Source organism: Dreissena polymorpha, chromosome 8 (genome assembly GCF_020536995.1).
Source record: "Dreissena polymorpha isolate Duluth1 chromosome 8, UMN_Dpol_1.0, whole genome shotgun sequence".
NCBI classification, from domain to species: Eukaryota; Metazoa; Mollusca; class Bivalvia; order Myida; family Dreissenidae; genus Dreissena; species Dreissena polymorpha.
In genome coordinates, this window is record NC_068362.1 from 73,328,470 (window position 1) to 73,347,437 (window position 18,968).

The window sequence follows — 18,968 nt, forward strand, 5'->3', positions numbered from 1 at the left end:
CCAGCTGAAATGCTATTGAATGTAGTTTCAAGGGAGACAACCAAAACAAGAAATGCATGTAGCTTCAAGGGAGACAACCAATACAAGAAATGCATTCACATATTTTATTTATTTATAAACTCAAATTTTATTGGATCCCTTACAACTAAATGAAAAGAATTATGTGGCTTCTAGTGTTCACAAGGTAAATATCGACAACAGACAACTCTCACTGCATGACACACACAAATTGATCACATAAGAAAACCACAAGCGCATTGAGCTTAGTTGGCTTAATTATCAATTTATAAGCCTAATCATGAAATAAAGAGTCGAAATAAAAATACCTTAACATTCATTTCGTTCAAACGAATACAGAATGATAAAATGATGAACACAAAATAAATAATCTATTCCTTAAAAACTACATTACTCCGAACATATGAAGCATTTGAAATACGATAGCTCCCCATCAAATTTTGGTTCTACTCTCATAAACTTCACATTCACAAACTTTGCCCCGCACACATCGCAGTTAAAACTATCTGCCTTCTTGTGCGCCCTGTACCTATGTGCTGCCAACTGGAACGAGGTATAAAACTCCTCTCCACAAACATTACAACCACAGCCCTTAGGTTTTCGGTGCAGTCGAGTATGCATCTGCAGATGCTGGCTTTCGAAGAACATTTTCTTGCACGTGCTGCACGTGAATTTCTTTCCCTTCTCATGGCGCGCTACATGCTTCATGTATTCCTCCAGCTGAGACTTCTTGTACATTTTTCCGCAAAGCTCGCAGTCATCGTAGCACTGATTCTTTGTCCCATGCGCCAGGCACTGTCGTTCTGTCGTGAACTTAGAGTTACACAGGGAGCACGAGAATCCTGAGTCTGACTTGATTACCGACATCTTCTCTATGCCCTCTGTCAGCAATATCTCCAGTGACGTCTGGTCTTCAGAGTCACTGTCATCGCCATCATCATCTGACATGTCATCAGCGTCTGAGATATTTTTACAATACATTTAAGATGTTGTATAGAATATCTTACCAGCACCTTAGACATGTTAATGTCATGGTACTTTATTATCAATACAATAATTTATAAACACTAGTAATATTTTGTTTGAAACTAAAAAAATACGGCTTTAATTACAGAAAAAATTGCATGAAAAGATGCTTCAATTGATCGATCAAAAACACAAAACAATTCTTAAAGATATGATTTTCCAACTAAAACCTGTGAAACTAAAAATGATTTGAACTATTTAATAACATTATCAGGTTAAAACCTCATAATTAGATCAAATTAAACATATATGTTTAAATAACACCAATTTATCGATTGCAAATGTAAATAAATGGCAACTTTTTTTTATAAAACATTCAATCCACCATTCTTTTGTTGATGGGACCTTACCCATTTCTTCTGAAGTGTGACCATCATCGACAGATTGAGCCTTCAAATCTGTCCCAAGCTCTTCCATTGCAGTGCCAATGGCTTCATCAATGTTGGAGTACAAATGCTCAGACATAATGGCCATTGTGGGTTTACGGACCTCTGACTCAGGACTGAACCGGCGGGGCCGCTTGATTTCCCGCCTAGATCGTCGACCAGGGGTTGGATCAGGAGAGGATTCCTCCGTCACCTTACTGACTGGACGCTTTGTAGCTTGGCGACCTGAAGATTTGCAAGAAATTGATTGTTGTTTTTTTTACAGCTTTTTAAGATGTCACTAAGTAGGGAAATATAGCTATTTTTGGTTAATCTTATACATGTATAATGATATGCTTAAACACATGTACAATTAGGTATAACATTCATTAAAACAACATTTAATAGTGATAACAATCCATATTTTAATCAAACTTGAACACTATGATTCAGCCTCATCATTTAATTTCTTGTTTAATAATAAGTTACCTTGCTCTTTGATTGGTTTATTATTGACTGACTGTCTTAGTATTGCAGGCTTTCTTGGTTCAGTAATGACTCTTCCTTGAAGGGACTTGACAGTGGTTTTACCAGACGTTTCTACTAATCTCACAACGTTGATAACCTCTGGCATAGGGTACTTTGGCCTGGACAGAAAACAAAAGCAATGCATTTAACAGGTAAATTACAAAGCAGACAAAAAATCAGGAAGCTTTAGTGTAATGGATATGGTTCTAGATTTTGTTTGCCCATTTGGTAAAAATACCTGTAGCGTACTAATTGGGAACAAGAGGCCCATGAGGGCCTGAATTGCTCTACTGCTATGAACACTGTGCAAGGTTGGAAAGAATAACAAGAAGAATTTTCTCAAATTCAAGGGGAGATTATTGTGTACTTATTTCTCCGATACTGCTCATATTCAATAGGGTTCAATTCATTGGAAATAATTGGATGAAAACTGTGAAATAAATTGTGTAAACAAGCGGGATTTCAAAATTTTCTCATTTTCAAGGGGAGGTCATTTTGGACTTATTGCTTCGATATTGCTCTTTTTAACAAGAGCACCGCATAATGGGTGCCATGCTCGGATGCGAAAGCTTCTCATTTTTTTTTTTTTAGAGGTCACAGTGACCTTGACCTTTGACCTAATGACCCAAAATGGGTGTGGCGTGTATAACTCATCAAGGTGCATCTACATATGAAGTTTCAAAGTAGTAGGTGGAAGCACTTTGATTTTAGAGCCAATGTCAAGGTTGTAGCACGACGCCGGCTGACTGCGAGCAGGCTATGACAATACCCCAGGTTTTCTCCGAAAACAGCCTCACTAAAAAAGGGTTTGAGTCCTCATTGATACAAAGACACTGTGCAAGTTTGCCAAGAATTGGATGAAAATTATGGACTTTATCACATAAAAAAACTGAATTTTCATTTTTTTTCTCAAATTCAAGGGGAGATAATTCCGGACTTATAACTCCGATATTGCTCATTTTCAATAGGGTTTGACTCATCATTCAGATAAAGACACTGTGCAAGTTGGGAAATAATTGGATGAAAACTGTGGACTTTATTGCGTAAACAAGCCTTATTTGACAATTTTTTCAAATTCAATAGGAGATAATTCTGGACTTTTTAGTCTGATGTAACCCATTTTCAATAGGGTTCGAGTCCTCATTAATATAAAGACACTGAACAAGTTTGAAAAGAATCGGATTAAAACTGTGGACTTCATCGCGTAAACAAGAAAAAGTCTAATGCACGCAAGCATGGACGGACGACGGAAACCACGTCATTACATAAGCTCTTCCTGCCTTCGGCCAGTAGAGCTAAAAATTAGTGGCAAGACACCTGAAATAGGGAAAATTCACGTAGTGAAATCCTCAGATTGGTAATTATGAGTCTTTTAAATTGCTTGGTATAAATTGCAAAAATCTATTTAAATATCCATTTGCATGCATTTTGGCTTGAAATGTTAACTTCAGTGCTCATTTAATTTGTTAACTTACAGGTAATGCACTTTTGGAACAAACTGGATTTTTTTCCCTTCCTTTTGGAAATTTTTCACATAGCAATTGGGAATTTTGTACTCTTTCCTCAATTGGGAAAGTACCTTTCATGGGTTCTTTATAAAGAAGGAAATACATCACTGGTTGAATCCCCACTTGGGGAGCTTCCACAGGCCCCAAGTATTTGTTCTTCCCAGGAAACAGACTAGAAAGGGTCTCAATAAATAAAGGCTTTAAATCTGATTGGGTTATACTACACAAACGAGATGAATTAACAAAAACAAATGCATTGATTTCTTTAATGCAGCAACCTTGAATCACTCATTACATATGTTCATAAAGCATTTATATATTATGTTTTATGGAAATAAATTAATTAGACCTCAAACCAAAACTTGATGGCACCATACTGCTGAATATTTTTTTTTATTATTTATAATTACAAGACTGTTTCCATACAAGATTATATGGTATGAAACAGTAGGTAATATATACACACATGATTGATAAACAGCCATTTGACGAACACTTACATAATACATAATTATTTAGACAGGCCGAAAACAACAATACAAATCACACAGACTGCTTTCTATCAAAAGAGCTACAAAATGCTAACCTGCTAACTGCCGTGTCATCATCATCAGAGTCTGGAATCGCCACTTCTACATCTGAATCTTCACTATCTATGACCTTTTTAACATCCTCTTGTGAACCTGTAATCTCTATTTGCTCTGTGTTTTTTGTATCATCAGTCCTTTCTGTGTTCTGGAGTTGCTCTGTGATTTCATTCTGCTCTGTGTTCTCACTTTGCACTTGTTGTAGAGGACTCACGGTACCGTCTGCGGAATCTTCCATGGATGATGACAACGGGCTTTCAACATTTTCTATCACTACAATCTGGTCTGTTTTAAATAAGAAACAAGGGCTGTTTGTAAAACATGCATGCCCCCCATATGGGCTCTCAGTTGTAGTGACAGCCATTTTGTAAATATGTTTTTTGTCACTGTGACCTTGACCTTTGACCTAGTGACCTGAAAATCAATAGGGGTCATCTGCCAGTCATGATCAATGTACCTATGAAGTTTCATGATCCTAGGCATAAGCGTTCTTGAGTTATCATCCGGAAACCATTTTACTATTTCGAGTCACTGTGACCTTTGACCTAGTGACCTGAAAATCAATAGGGGTCATCTGCTAGTCATGATCAAACTACCTATCAAGTTTCATGATCCTAGGCATAAGCGTTCTTGAGTTATCATCTGGAAACCATTTAACTATTTCGGGTCACCGTGACCTTGTGCCCTGAAAATCAATAGGGGTCATCTGCAAGTCATGATCAATCTACCTATCAAGTTTCATGATCCTAGGCATAAGCGTTCTTGAGTAATCATCCGGAAACCATTTTAATATTTCGGGTCACCGTGATCTTGACCTTTGACCTAGTGACCTCAAAATCAATAGGGGTCATCTGCGAGTCATGGTCAATCTACCTATCAAGTTTCATGATCCTAGGCATAAGCGTTCTTGAGTAATCATCCGGAAACCATTTTAATATTTCGGGTCACCGTGATCTTGACCTTTGACCTAGTGACCTCAAAATCAATAGGGGTCATCTGCGAGTCATGGTCAATCTACCTATCAAGTTTCATGATCCTAGGCATAAGCGTTCTTGAGTTATCATCCGGAAACCATTTTACTATTTCGGGTGACCGTGACCTTGACCTTTGAACTAGTGACCTGAAAACCAATAGGGGTCATCTGCGAGTCATGATCAATTTACCTATCAAGTTTCATGATCCTAGGCATAAGCGTTCTTGAATTATCATCCGGAAACCATTTTACTATTTTGGGTCACAGTGACCTTGACCTTTGACCTAGTGAACTCAAAATCAATAGGGGTCATCTGCGAGTCATGATCAATGTACCTATGAAGTTTCATGATCCTAGGCCTAAGCGTTCTTGAGTTATCATCCGGAAAATACCTGGTGGACGGACCGACAGACCGACTGACATGTGCAAAGCAATATACCCCCTCTTCTTCGAAGGGGGGCATAAAAATCACACTTTCAGATTGAACAATGTTATCACTGTATATCCATTCAAAATTAGCATATAGCATACAATGAAACTCCAAAAACACTATTTCAGGAGGGAAGTTCTTGTTCTTTCCACTACTTATATAACAGAAAAGAGTCTATAAACATAAAATGATTAAAACTTAGATTAGAGCCTTGATACGGTCAATGCAAAGCATTTAACATAATAATAATAATTACAAAATGAAAATCTACTAGACCATTAAACAATACTGGTGTAAATGATTATTATAATATTCCAGTATTGTGTTGTTGGAAAAAGTTGTGGGATTGTTTACATCACATCCTTAAATTTAAAAACAATGCTATTAGATCACAGTCTAAGTCAGACACTGATTCATACTGAATCTAAAGGATCCACAGCATGTGAAAATGGGCCGTATTGCATGGCCTGAAGCTAAACTTGCCACATATGGCATAAGACAAATCTTCGCACAATGCAGCTCACAGAAAAAACCGTCACTTCATCGACCGAAAACTTGGCATGTTGCAAAAGTTTGTCTCATAAATCCACCTGTATTAACTATTTCACAAAAGGTTATTTTTTCCAGTTGATTATTATAACATATTTTCTCATTTACTCATCAACAACACTAACCACTCGCTGGTTGATTCTCCATCATCTTACCTTGATCAACCTGCCCCGAGGTTTCAACCTTGTACATCTCTTGACCATCTTCTGACCGCACAATGTAGGTCACACCTTCTTGTGCTAGAAACAAAACAACTAGAGCTTGCCACAGAAGTGACAAATCCTCTTTCACTCTGCCTGTAGTAATACATGTACACTGTATAACCAATATAAATCGCTCCCTTATTACGCTGAATCCAATATAACGCGGGTGGGTCTTGGGTCCTGTTTTTTTTCCAACCTTCCATTTCAGTCTGGAGCGTTTTCTTGAAATTCAAAAATAGCGGTGTCCAATGTGCAGATTTTAAATGGCAGCCGAGACCCACAAGGGTTATTTTTGTGTTATATTGGATTTACAATGTATGAAGCAAGATGCAAAAATCATGTCACAGAAAGTCTTAGTGCAAAAAGCGCGATAATTCATGCACATTTAAAAGTTGGAGCATACAAAAGTTGTGAAATGCACAATTTCATATCAAAAGGAATATTATTAAAAATTTAATTTTGAACATTAAGGGTTGTTTATTTTTAGAACTGCCTAAGGGGAGGAATATGTTGCTACCTTACAGGGATCAACTAAACTCTTCATTTGCATATAGATAAAGGAAAGTTAATAACTATTCGTATAACTAGTTCAGACATTAAAAGGGAGAAAATGAGTTAAAACAAGGAAAACTCACATCCCTGATTATATAATCAATTTCAAAATTAGAGCATGCAGTAGCAAATGCAATATGTAATATCAATAGGAAACAATTGTGAATGGTGTACATTGAGCCTCGTTCTCGGAAAACTTTATATAATGCACAGGCTAATCAGGGACAACACTTTCCCCCATAAAAAGGATTTTTCTGAAAGAAAAAAAAATCTTTTAACTAAAAATACCAAAAACTCATGGGTGTCAATTCCCCAAAATCTAGAATCCTGAAAATAAGCCTAGCATTAGGGGGACAAGAGCCAAAAGTGGGTTGATAATTCATTTAATTATGTCAACTTTGTAGACAATACTTCAAAGTATAATAATTGGTGTTTAAAATCACATTTTGTGACAAGAATTTAAACATAACCAGAAAAAATCCTCTGATTTATATTAATATAAAAAGTGGTACTCGAGGGCCTAAATCCTGAATTCAGGCATAATCCTGAACTTTGACACCTCTGCATAAACTGGAAAGTGTTTTCCCTGATCGGCCTGTGTGGACTGCAAAGGCAAATCTGGGATGAGACTTTACGCACATACATTAAGCCCTATTTTCCCAGATGCTTGATTTAAAAACCTACCTTTGCCCTGACCCTGCAGTGCAAGCAGCATCTCCACTGTACCATCAATATTCTCTCTCAGCTCTGTTGCGCTGCTGGAGTACTCGGGGATCTCCAACACCTTAACCGTGTCCCTGGAGTAGTCCTCTGTCTCATCTACATTGCTCTTACCCAGCCTCTCCCACTGCTTGAACCTGCACAGAGGACCAGGGGCGTGATTTAGGCTTTTCCCACTCAGAAGCGAAGTGTTAAAGGCTATGTGCAAACAGCATATATTCAGAACGCCCTGTGAGTAACTCGCAGTCTGTTTAGGGTTTATGCTGTTTGCTGCTCATCAGTATGTAAGGTTTGGAAATGAAACCTAAACAAGAGCTGTCTCAATAGGATGACATATGCCCCCGATAAACGCTTTGATAGAAGTTATGAGCATTTTTAGAAACTTTAACGCAGATTTCGAAACCTAAACGCGGACCCTAAGCTCAAGGTCAAGGAGGTCAAAATTTGTGTGCGCATGGTTAGGCCTTGTCCATATACACATGCATACCAAATATGAATATTACATCTGAAGCAACATAAAGGTTATGAGCATTTTTGCGAAACCTAAACACAAAGTGTTACAGACAGACAGACGGACGGACAGTGCGATCACTATATGCCCTCCTTCAGGGGCATAAAAACTTGAATCTAGTAAAAATGGCCTTTAATTAAATTTAACTTTCGAAGGGACAACAAAAGCGTCAAAATATTATCTAAGTGGTAAAGGGTTACGGGGAAGAAAATGCCCTACCCACCTCGCAGGGCTAGATTTAACTCATCATATGTCTATAGATCTAGCAGTGTTAATTATATTTGCAAAATTAGTTTGACAAGGACAGGGAGATCAGCTGAACGAGGAAATATCACATTCCTGGACAAGTAGAAGGGACATTGAAATTCCTATTGTTTGAACCTGCAGAGAAAGTAGAATGGGCATTCAAATAAGCACTCTCCACTCATGATGTCCTTCACAAAATTAGCCAATGGCTACAAATTAGGATATTTTGCAAAAGAAATTTAAAATTGGCTTCAAGTTTTTCCTCATAATCACCCATAAAATATCCACAATAATAAAAATTCATACATAAAAAGTACATTTGGCTACATCTCATTCTCTGAATGATTTTGCATTGCATAAACTCTAACTCGCTGATAAAACTTTCACGGTTACAGTTCCTGCAAAAACATCTCATTCTCTGAATGATTAAGAATTGTATAAAAACTACTCACTTATCAAACTTATGCTGGTTACGGTTCCTGAAATCCCTCGACATCTGCGCGATCCTTCCGGACGAAAGCTTGGATCGCCTTTTATTTGACTGCAAGAGCTTCTCTTCCTCGACGGTCCGTATCGGCTTGTTTGTCTTTGTATCCATGCCATTGATCACACACAGCGAGCACGTAAGGTAGTAGCGGTGCACGTCCCATGACATTTCCTCCCAATAGTAGCGAAATGCCAGCTTTGACAAAGTGACCCCAGATGAACAGTGTGCGCCGTTCGGCTTCTTATGGCTTTCCTCTATCAGCTTCAACTTGATCTGAAGTGTGGTGTAATGATTGCGATTACACATGCAACATAGAAACACAATTTTATGAATTTTTCTGTTTAATGTTACAAACTTACAATACCATATGACAGAGCTCCAGATAAGATGCATATCTGCGTATTTACGCAAAGAAGCTTGTAAACAAAAATGCGGCCTATCGTGATAGTGGATCAAAAAAGGGACTCTTAAATTAAAGCCACCCGCTGCTCTTGTGGGTAGTATATTAAATTTGTAAATAGAGATTAATCAAGACAGAGATACAACACATGAAAGTTGAATATTTTAAAGAAAGTCTATTCATATCATCATTAAAAATTTATTCTGTTTGCACTTTAATATTAATATTAACAAATAACAATATTTATAGATTAATCATGCCATTTACAGTTTTACTGTCAGTTTAAAATAGAAATGGAAAATGCCCCTCATTGATTATTCTTAAGAACCATTTATGGCTGAAACAAAGGAGTAAAATACCCTTCATCAATAATATCATGGGGTAAAATACCCATTAGACTAAATCCTTATCTGGAGCTCTGATATGTAATGTTGTTAAAATGTGGGCATGATTGTTTTAATCAATATCAATCAGACTGTTGTACAGTATTGTTTGATAAAACTTGGATGGTCCTTAATACATTTTCAAGGTAATTACACAGTATGAAACCTTGCATAGTTTACATGTATACTGATTATATATGTGTTCATGGATGAATTATTCAGTTTGATTTTAGAGATAAAGAGACTTTAATAAAAAGGAGGGGGCATATAAAAACACAATCTATGCAATAATCAGTTAATATTGTCACTTCAAGCAGACAGATCAGTGAGATCACTCTAGACATATGAAAACACAGACCGAACACATACATCCTGCTGGATGCTAAAATCATACACTAACCTCAGGGTTATCATCATGTACAACAGCTACTCCCGTTTTGTATACGGAAGGCCGCCTGTACAACACTCCATCCTCCAGATAATAATTGGCCATATATTCCTTCAGCTTTCCAGAGTGGAAACCTTCCAATGGCATCCCTGTCTCCAGATAGTATGCTATTGCCCTTGTGAGCTTCATTTTTGGTACAAAAATAATATCATTGTAGTATGAAAACAAGCCAGCCTTCGACACTGAATTAGTATTGATCTTTTTTGTTACATTTGCAATTGCGGTTTCTTCATCTATGTCTTCTAGACGTTCAATTTCAATGTCGCCATATAAGGCCTTTAGCTCACTCTTACGTAAAATTTTGTGTTCTTTTTTGCCGTCAGAGTTGATTATCATCACTTCCAACAATTCATCCTCTTCAGTTTCAGCTTCACCAGTTTTCTCTTCATTTTCATCAACATCAGCTTCAGTCTCAATAGCCTGAGGTTCACTATCATCACCATTTTCACCTTTCTCTGCTGATTCTGGATCCTGTTTTATTATTAACTTCGGGACAGAAATGTCATCACCATTTTCGTTTTCAAGTTCTTCCTCATCATTTCTCTGGAGTGCTTCAGTATTCTGAGTCTGATCTAACCCAGGTATAATAATCTCTTCAGACAACATGGTTTCAACTAAACCCGATTGCACTGTTTCAGAAGAACGATCAGACTCCTCTGTTGTTTCTTCGGCATTGTTAGTTCCTTCCACATTGTTCTCAATAATTTCACCCATTTCAACACCTCCCAGGTGTATAATCTCACCACTCTCAAGCTGAATAGTGCTAGGATTTCCGGTACCTTTAGGTAAAGCTACAGTGTACTCTGTTACCTCATCATTGGGGCCAACTAGTCTGATAACCTGGTTGTACGTTTCGTGCCCATCATTTTCGTTTTCACTATCAACAGGAATGGACTGAACTTCCTCTAAGTGAGATGCACTTTCATCAATCTGTAGAGAACCAAAGTGAACAAACTGATCCCTCTGCTCATTCACCCTTAACCGATTTCTTTTCTGCTCTCGGGCAATGGCCATTTTTTGGTTGTGTTTAGTTTTCTGAATTTCAGCTTGCTTCTCCAACATAACTTTTTCTTCTTCTGACACTTGCTTCACCGACTTCTTGGACCTGTTACTGTGACATAGCTTACAGTGCATCATGAATTTTTTGCAGTCAATAGAGAGCCCGGACCAGAAGTACTTCTCACTTATTTTCGTCATTGTCTTGTTCAATCCATTATGTGAACCATCTTCGTCAATGTGATTCTCCACAATTATCTTCACTTTCAGAGCCGGTTGGTCGTCATGAATGACGAGCCTCAAGCCTTTTGTGCCACTCTTGTTGCTATCATGATACAGTTCATCATCAATAATTGTGTACTGGGATGCTGGATTCTTCAGACCGTTTTTCTGATTTATAGTAAACTCCTCTGGAAACCTTCCAAATTTCAAGAAATTCTCAATCTCTCTAGATCGAAACCTCTCAGGTGTGGGTACAATATCAGGTACATTTAGCACATGACAAACCTCGGGCAACACCTCGCCTTCTTCAGAATGGCCTAAAGTCTCCACTACAAACTCAATGTTATTTGAATCAATAGTCACCATTTCATCCTCTCCTTCTGCCTCCTTTCCTGGCAGTATCTTCCTTTCAGTGTTCACAATGAAGAAAGTCTCAGGTGGCGAAGGTTTCTTTATTCTTCCCAGTTTTTGAATCTCCTGTTTTGCTTCTTTACAGGGCAGATGGCTACCAGGTTTGTTCGCCTTCTTCAATCCTTCAGGGAGCATATCCCTCGCAAAGTCCTTGGATCGTACTTTACAAACATCACAAGTTTTCACAAAATTTTGCACACTCGCCGTAATGCCCATCCAGTAATATGTATCGCTTATGTTCTTTTGCGTGGTACTTGTACCGAAATGGTTCCCCATGTCATCCACATGACACTTTGCAACAATTTCTTGCTTTTTCTCCTCTTCATCATCATGGATTACAATTCTAAGTCCATACAGGGCAAACTCCCGTTCTGTCCCATATCTGTACAATTCCCCGTTGACAATGCGAAACAGCTGACCAGTCTGTCTGATTGCATTTCTCTTGCCATTTTCCTTTTCTTTGATGAACCCAGTCTTGACATATTCCTCTATAGTTCTCGTGCATAGCTTTCCTCGTGGTGTTGAGCTCATCTACACAACAGAGAAGAGTAACAAGTTAGTATTACATTGTCTCAAAAAGAGTAAAGTTCAATTTAACAGACAGTTCTTTCATTAAATAAGTTTCAATTATGGAATGACTTAGACAATCCTGACAGACTTGTATTGGTAAAATACAGCTTAATTTCGAATTGATACATCCACTATCCATATTATAGACTTAGTCTATAAGAAATTACTTATAAACATAAATTACTCAAAGTTTTTAACTTTTAGGCTGAGAAATCATAACAATGTGACCAATTAACCTCAAGGGAAAAATATGTGTTTCAACTTTCATTGTATTTAAAAGATGGTGGTGTATTTTTAATGGTGTGAAAGATAATGATAAAGTCTATAGAATGTACAGCTAGTGAGACTGCAAATGAATGCAGCCAGAATAGACATAGCACGAGTTTATTACACCCTTACTCTCAATATACAATGGGATTTTATATACATTTTTTTTTACAAAATGCTTTTTAAAAATGGTGAATTGGGAAGAAATTGTTTACCTTTATATGACAATAATAATATTATATTCATTCATGTTGACATTGTCTAAAAGTGAACAAGTCCAATAAGCATGTTATCCATGTGAATAACTATTTTAATGTGTTACTGGTATAACATTATGACAGCTTTATATAGCTGTTTTAAAGGGAAGTAAAACATAATAAAAGCCAATAACCTGAATATGCCCAGTGATATGTGTAGTGAACTTTGAAACTTAATTGCAATTTGGGGGTTGCCTTCCCAATTTCAGTAAAAATATTCATACACATTTTTTACTGTAGGTGCATAGCAAAACTCTTGTCCAGCAGCAAAATGAGTAAAGAACAAGAGATGTTTTTGTCAGAAACACAATGCCCCCTACTGCGCCCCTTTTATTCATTTTATTTTTTTTAATCATTTGGCAGGTACAGATAATTAATTATCTCCCTTTAAAGCTTATAACTTCCCTTGGATTTTGTTTTTACCTTTGACCTTGAAGCATGACATTGACCTTTACCTTTCACCACTCAAAATGTGCAGCTCCATGAGATACACATGAATGCCAAATATCAAGTTGCTATCTTCAATATTGCAAAAATTATGGCCAATGTTAAAGTTTTCGGACGGAATCACGGACTGACAGTTCAACTGCTATATGCCACCCTACCGGGGGCATAAAAAGATGCTTGGTAAAACAATAAGATGGACGGGAAAATCTACTTAAATTAAACGCTATAACGAGTGAGGTGGGAGAACCTTTCATGTGATACAAAAATGAAATACTTAAAATCATGGTTTGTGCTTGCAGCAATATTTTGGCGACCCTACTTGACACAACATTCTGTATCTAAAACTAAAAGTGTACAAAAATCACAAAAATTCAATACATTGGACAGAGTCAGATTTATCACTGCGTGCAAAATAGTGGTTCAATTTGCCTACAATTCAAAACATTGAAACAGTATAAAATGTCAGAGATATATTTTATGGACTTAAGTGACAGAGGCTGCCATCTCAGGGTGTATTTGTGTTGCAACAGGCATGATATGTGCAATGTTTTATAATATTTCTAAGACAGGGGGACAGCAGGGAGATAACTTTTCCCTGGACATATAAACTTCTTCCTTTAATTACACAAAGGAGAAATTATTTACATGTACAGTATAATCCTTTTGATATTTACTTTGAGCCAGATATTGACCAATAATATAATTAAATTCTATTTTATTTGTGTTTGTTTATTTTTGCTTTTTACGCCTTAACGCATCATCGCCATGTTATCTGGAGGTTTGGAAAGTATGTAACTATGAAAACATTTGATAAAACTAGCAATCAGGACAAAGTGTACCCATAGTTGCAATAATTCAACTCTCAGCTTTATAACTCAGAGCAGCCATATATATAGCAAAAATTATCAAAGGCTCTGGGAGAACGTTTATATGGACTAACTTAACTAAGTATACCCACTGAACATGTGTATATTTTCACAATGTGCGCGGACAGATTGTTCCATGCAACATTTCCTGAGAATCAGGAAAAATCAAACATTAAAATAAATCAAATACATGAAAGTGTTGTGTTTACACAAGGGCCGTCGTTTGCCTCACTTTGAAATTTATGTGGAAGTTTTATGAATGACCCAAATTTGTTTAATGGAATACGTATCAATTTGGATTATTTCAGTTGAACTAAGATTTTGAAATGCAATTATTTTTTTTTCCCTTATTTTATTTGTTTCTGTATTTATTTTCAAGTGAAGTAATGTTGGTCAAACAACATACTCGGTGCACATGAAATGGACATCATCAGGACAGCAATGTTCTTCAATCAAACAAAACGATCGAAATTAGAGTAACCCTGGGTTATATCGGACACCACCAGGAAAAAAGACAGCGTAATCTCGATGACTCACTATTCGAAGCGGAATGCATTTGTTTTCTTGGTACAAAAGCTTTCATGCAACAGTATGGAATGTTCAAATCTATTTTAAACTTTTTAGTCAACCAATTAGATTGCACTTTATAAATATCGACGCATCAGGGTAAAACCGGAAATCCCAAGGCTTGTATCCGACACCTTAAAAGGCTTAAATCGGACAGTTGTTGGTTGTATGTATTTCCGTTTTTGGGCTTAATCGTGATGTTATTTAAGCTGTGAAAAGTCTATACATCGGTGAATTTGTAATTTGTAGTGATACTTTACGTATATATTTGCGAATTTATGGCATATTTACATCGCATACATTGTCCATGTTTGGGCATATCTGAAAAATGCGCATATACATTGCTATTTATTTGTATTTTAGTTAATGGTCCGTTTCTTCCAAAGTCGCTATTTTGCAACGAAGCCATTATGGTTCTTGAGCTCATCTAATAAAAGTATAGAAAACAGACATAAGTTCTATAGGTCTTGCCAAAGTTTGGTGTCCGATAAACTCCGATAGCATTTTACGAAGCATGTACTACCTGGGGATTATCTGACAGTTTAAGTTTTCTTATTTTTTTTACAATACATGGAATGTTTGTAATAGTTTTATTATGTTTTTCAGAAGATAAATATATCAGTTCAAATATTTTGTTTTCTCACAAAGGTATTCACACATTTCACAGCGTACCATTACTAGTAAAATGACCGTTTTAAATGTTCCTGACTCTCGGATTTTCGCCAAGGTGAAGAGGGGATGTCTCTCCAAACAAACTTGCATCTTCCAATCAAAATCGCCGATTTATTCCATCACTCAATCTGATGATTGGTTACATAATACTATGAAAACATATTTATAGAATGTAAACAAAGCTCAAACGGTTGAATGCGAGGTCGTTTTGTTTGTAAATATTCGACTTTTTGTGATTGTCCGATAAACTGTGTGTCCGATTTAACCCAGGGTTACTCTAGGCTACCCTTGATATAAGGAATCATACTAAATGATGTTTTGAACACAATAATGTCAATATATGTATCCTGGTACAACCAGTTTTCAACCGCTTAAGACTTATTTAGAAAACCGCTTACATCCACGAAGAGATACATGTTTAACTTGAATAACAATAAACTTGATACGCAAAGCAAAGTATGAACACATATTTTTTATAGACTTACCTGTTTGTTATATCTTTTAATTTCACACTTCTTTTATCATGCCCAAATCGGCCATTTTTATTTTCATCCAACCTGTTTTCGACCACTTTCAGATAATTCATGTTTTTCCAACTATACTGCACAACAAAAGTTAGTACACAAATAAAATCATTTTAAAGTGCTTTAAACAACAGTAAATATAATCTTAAGTAATTTAAACTGCAAAAAACTGTTTTATTTTGGAACATATTTTGAACATATTTACAGTACTTGTTTAATTTTATATTCATGTTAATTGGTTGAGCACTGGGGGCACAAGAAGTTGTCTCCCCTTCTGATAACTCCGATAGTTGTGCAGAAAGACAGGTGGACCCAGCCAGAACACTTGTCACACTGTCCCCATTTCACAATAACAATGTATGGCCTCTTACTTAGGTCAGGGCTAAACTTTTTGCACACAATGCATTTTTCAGAGTCTGTTATATCTTCCTCAGAACTACATGTATCACTTTCAGTCACTGTTCTTATAACCTTAGGTTTTTTGGCACAACCCGATACACTTGGTCTTGGATTGATATTTTCTTTATTTGCATCTTTTGAACGTTTGTTATTTTGATTATGTTTATATGTCTGAATTTTGTTAAGGACTTCAGTTTCAGTAACAGCTTGTCCACCTACAACTTTGCTAAGTGTGTTTCTTTGTTTTTTTGCTGTGTCCACATTTTGCAAAATCTTGCCCCCACGCTCCTGTAAAAACTGATCTGCCTTTTCATTATCCTCCAACGGCTCAGACCCTTTACTACAAGCATCACCTGCAGCTGTAACGTGGAAACAGGTTGATGGGGCCACTTGGTGATCAGATATCACATTTTTGTTGAATGCGTAAACACCACTCTTGCGGAAGGCAGCTTGAATGTTGGTAGCTGTGAGTGTTGAGCTGTACACTTTACAAGCTAAACTGGCAACATCATATCGTGATAGTGTACGACCCCCAGATGCTCTTAAGTTGCTGTGCAGAGCTGCGTTCCAAGCAACCTCGAAGGGTCCAAAGCAGCTGACATCTAGGGGTTGCAATAGGTGGCTGCAATGAGGGGGTAATACAAAGAGGATAATATCTTCCTGTTTAGCCCATTGTATTAGGTCCAGTGAAATGTGACTACTGTGGCCATCATAAAGTATCAGGACTGGTTCATTTTGTGATCGTAGGGGTAAGTATTGTAAGACGTGCTCTTTCAAATAACCAGAGAACACCTCTGTATTAGACCATCCTGTTGGGGAAACTGTTCCATTTGTACCAGGTGTCACACCATCTAACAGACTTGGCTGCATTCTCTGACCTGGAAAAACAAAGTAAGGAGGCACTTGCTGACCTACCCCATTTACACAACCAATGACAGTTACATTTTTTCCTCTGCTACCTGTCATGGCAGGAGTTGTGCCATGCTTTGATGAGACAATTTTTGGTGGTTTATGTTCTAGACTGAGCCCCTTCTCATCAATATTGTACAACCGATGGGGTTTTGATAATAGATCATACTTGACAAGAATTTCATGCAATTTGTTGAAATATCGATCCACAGCATCTCTTGTCGCACATCTTGCACGGGCTATATCAAGGCTCCTTGGTTTTTTCACCATTAGTTCTGGCCACCGGTCCAAAAACTTGTACAACCAACGATCAGTAAGAGGTTTTTCTCTTGGTCTCAGGCCTAAGCCAAGGTGAAGGCATAATCACTTGCAAGGTTTATAGTCTCTTGCCTGGTGTACCCAAAGCCTACTTCACCCATAGTTTGGATGTGACTTGCCAGTAGAGATTCCTGATCAAGAGTAAACAGTGGGTCAGGGCCTGGTTTCACAGTGTCAATACTAATTCTCCCATGCAACCTGTCAATAAGTGTTGTTTTGGGGACATTAAAGTACAATGCTGATTTTCTAATTGACATTTGATTGTCTTTTACAGCCATAAAGGCCCTTTGTAAGTCATCAATGTCATAGGATGACCTGTAGGGGCCACGGACAGGATTAGTTTTCTGAAAATATACCAATTATGTTCTATTTTAATATGTGCAATAGAATGAATATATAGCAATTACAATCAAATTAGTTGTTATAAAATGGTTTTCTGATAAGGTTCAGTGGTTATCAAAACACCTAATTTTTTATGCGCAGTATACTACTACTACCAAACGACAATTTAGGTGGCCCTGGAGAAATATGTAAAACACCTTCGTTACGAGAGAGAAATTATCGGTCAAGTTTAAAGCGAGTGAAACCGTTCTAGAAGCTAAAGATAATTAGGGATTAGTAAAGACTACGTAAAATGCAGCATTTCATATTAAAGTGAAACAATTTTACCTGTCGGATCTCCATTTTACGTCATTTAAACCTGGATGACATTTCACCGACACTTGTAAACAAAACTTGCGCGCGACGTCCGGAAATTGGCTTATTTTACTTATGCATGAATAATTTACCGGGGCCGGTCGAAAACAGGAAGTGGTCGAATTCGGGTTGTGACAGGATATTAAAATACATGGTTATCAAAAAAGCTTTTGACTGTTAATTATCATGATTGTGTAGCACCTATTATCATATTATTGTAATAAACAGCGGCATGTCTTTTTGAGTGTATTGAACAGTGGGATTTCGATAACATTTTAAAATTTTAATGTGGTTAAGACGTTAAGTAATTTAGAGTAAGTTTGAATTGTTGTCATATTTTTCCGATTCTGACAAAAAGCATATTTTAACGCAGTGAAAAAATGGCGCTTTGTGATAATCACAATAATGTCTTAAATTGTTGTAGTATTCGTAAACAAATTCACATATTTGTCGACTCCGATATTCAATTTTACACAATTCATCATTTTTAATTGTAATCAAACTGATATTTTTGCTTCGTGGATCAGATTTTACCTTTGATTGTGCTAAGATAATTTCTTTTAATTTTGGGGCGGAAATGACCTACTTAGATCAAAATCCACCGCACCACATCGAGGCTACACACAACGAAACACGTGAAATTTTAAACTAGTCTGGTAGAAACAATTATTTATATAGATGTCCCCTACAGGTGCGCTCTGTCTGTCTGTCAGTTTGTCCGTCACACTTTTCTGGATCCTGCGATAACTATAAAAGTTCTTGATATTTTTTCATTAAAACTTGAAGCATGGATAGATAGAAAACCAATTGAACTCCCTATTGGACAGGAAAGAAAACCAATTGAACCCTCTATTAGCCAGGAATTATTTGGCACTGTTTATGAATATTGCACGTCTACCAGAATCTGTTGAAT

At 36.9% G+C, this 18,968-nt stretch overlaps 1 protein-coding gene across 4 annotated transcripts; it reads right to left on the bottom strand.

Moving 5' to 3' along the window:
- Nucleotides 1–94: 94 nt before the first annotated feature.
- LOC127841320 (uncharacterized) lies at nucleotides 95–18,676 on the bottom strand. 4 transcript variants are annotated; one of them, XM_052370034.1, is made up of 10 exons: nucleotides 18,257–18,381; nucleotides 14,063–14,118; nucleotides 9,887–12,094; nucleotides 8,669–8,976; nucleotides 7,424–7,596; nucleotides 6,140–6,223; nucleotides 4,032–4,317; nucleotides 1,899–2,056; nucleotides 1,395–1,655; nucleotides 95–977 (listed from the first exon to the last, which is right to left on the bottom strand). In XM_052370034.1, exons 1-10 carry the CDS (start codon nucleotides 18,327–18,329, stop codon nucleotides 409–411), a joined length of 4,176 nt encoding a protein of 1,391 aa, XP_052225994.1. In that variant the 5' UTR covers nucleotides 18,330–18,381; the 3' UTR covers nucleotides 95–408. The 4 variants fall into 4 exon arrangements, with proteins under 4 accessions (XP_052225994.1, XP_052225995.1, XP_052225997.1 ...); XM_052370035.1 differs by lacking the exons at nucleotides 14,063–14,118; nucleotides 18,257–18,381 and adding an exon at nucleotides 18,590–18,676; XM_052370037.1 differs by lacking the exon at nucleotides 14,063–14,118 and having other exon boundaries at nucleotides 18,257–18,392.
- Nucleotides 18,677–18,968: the final 292 nt, after the last annotated feature.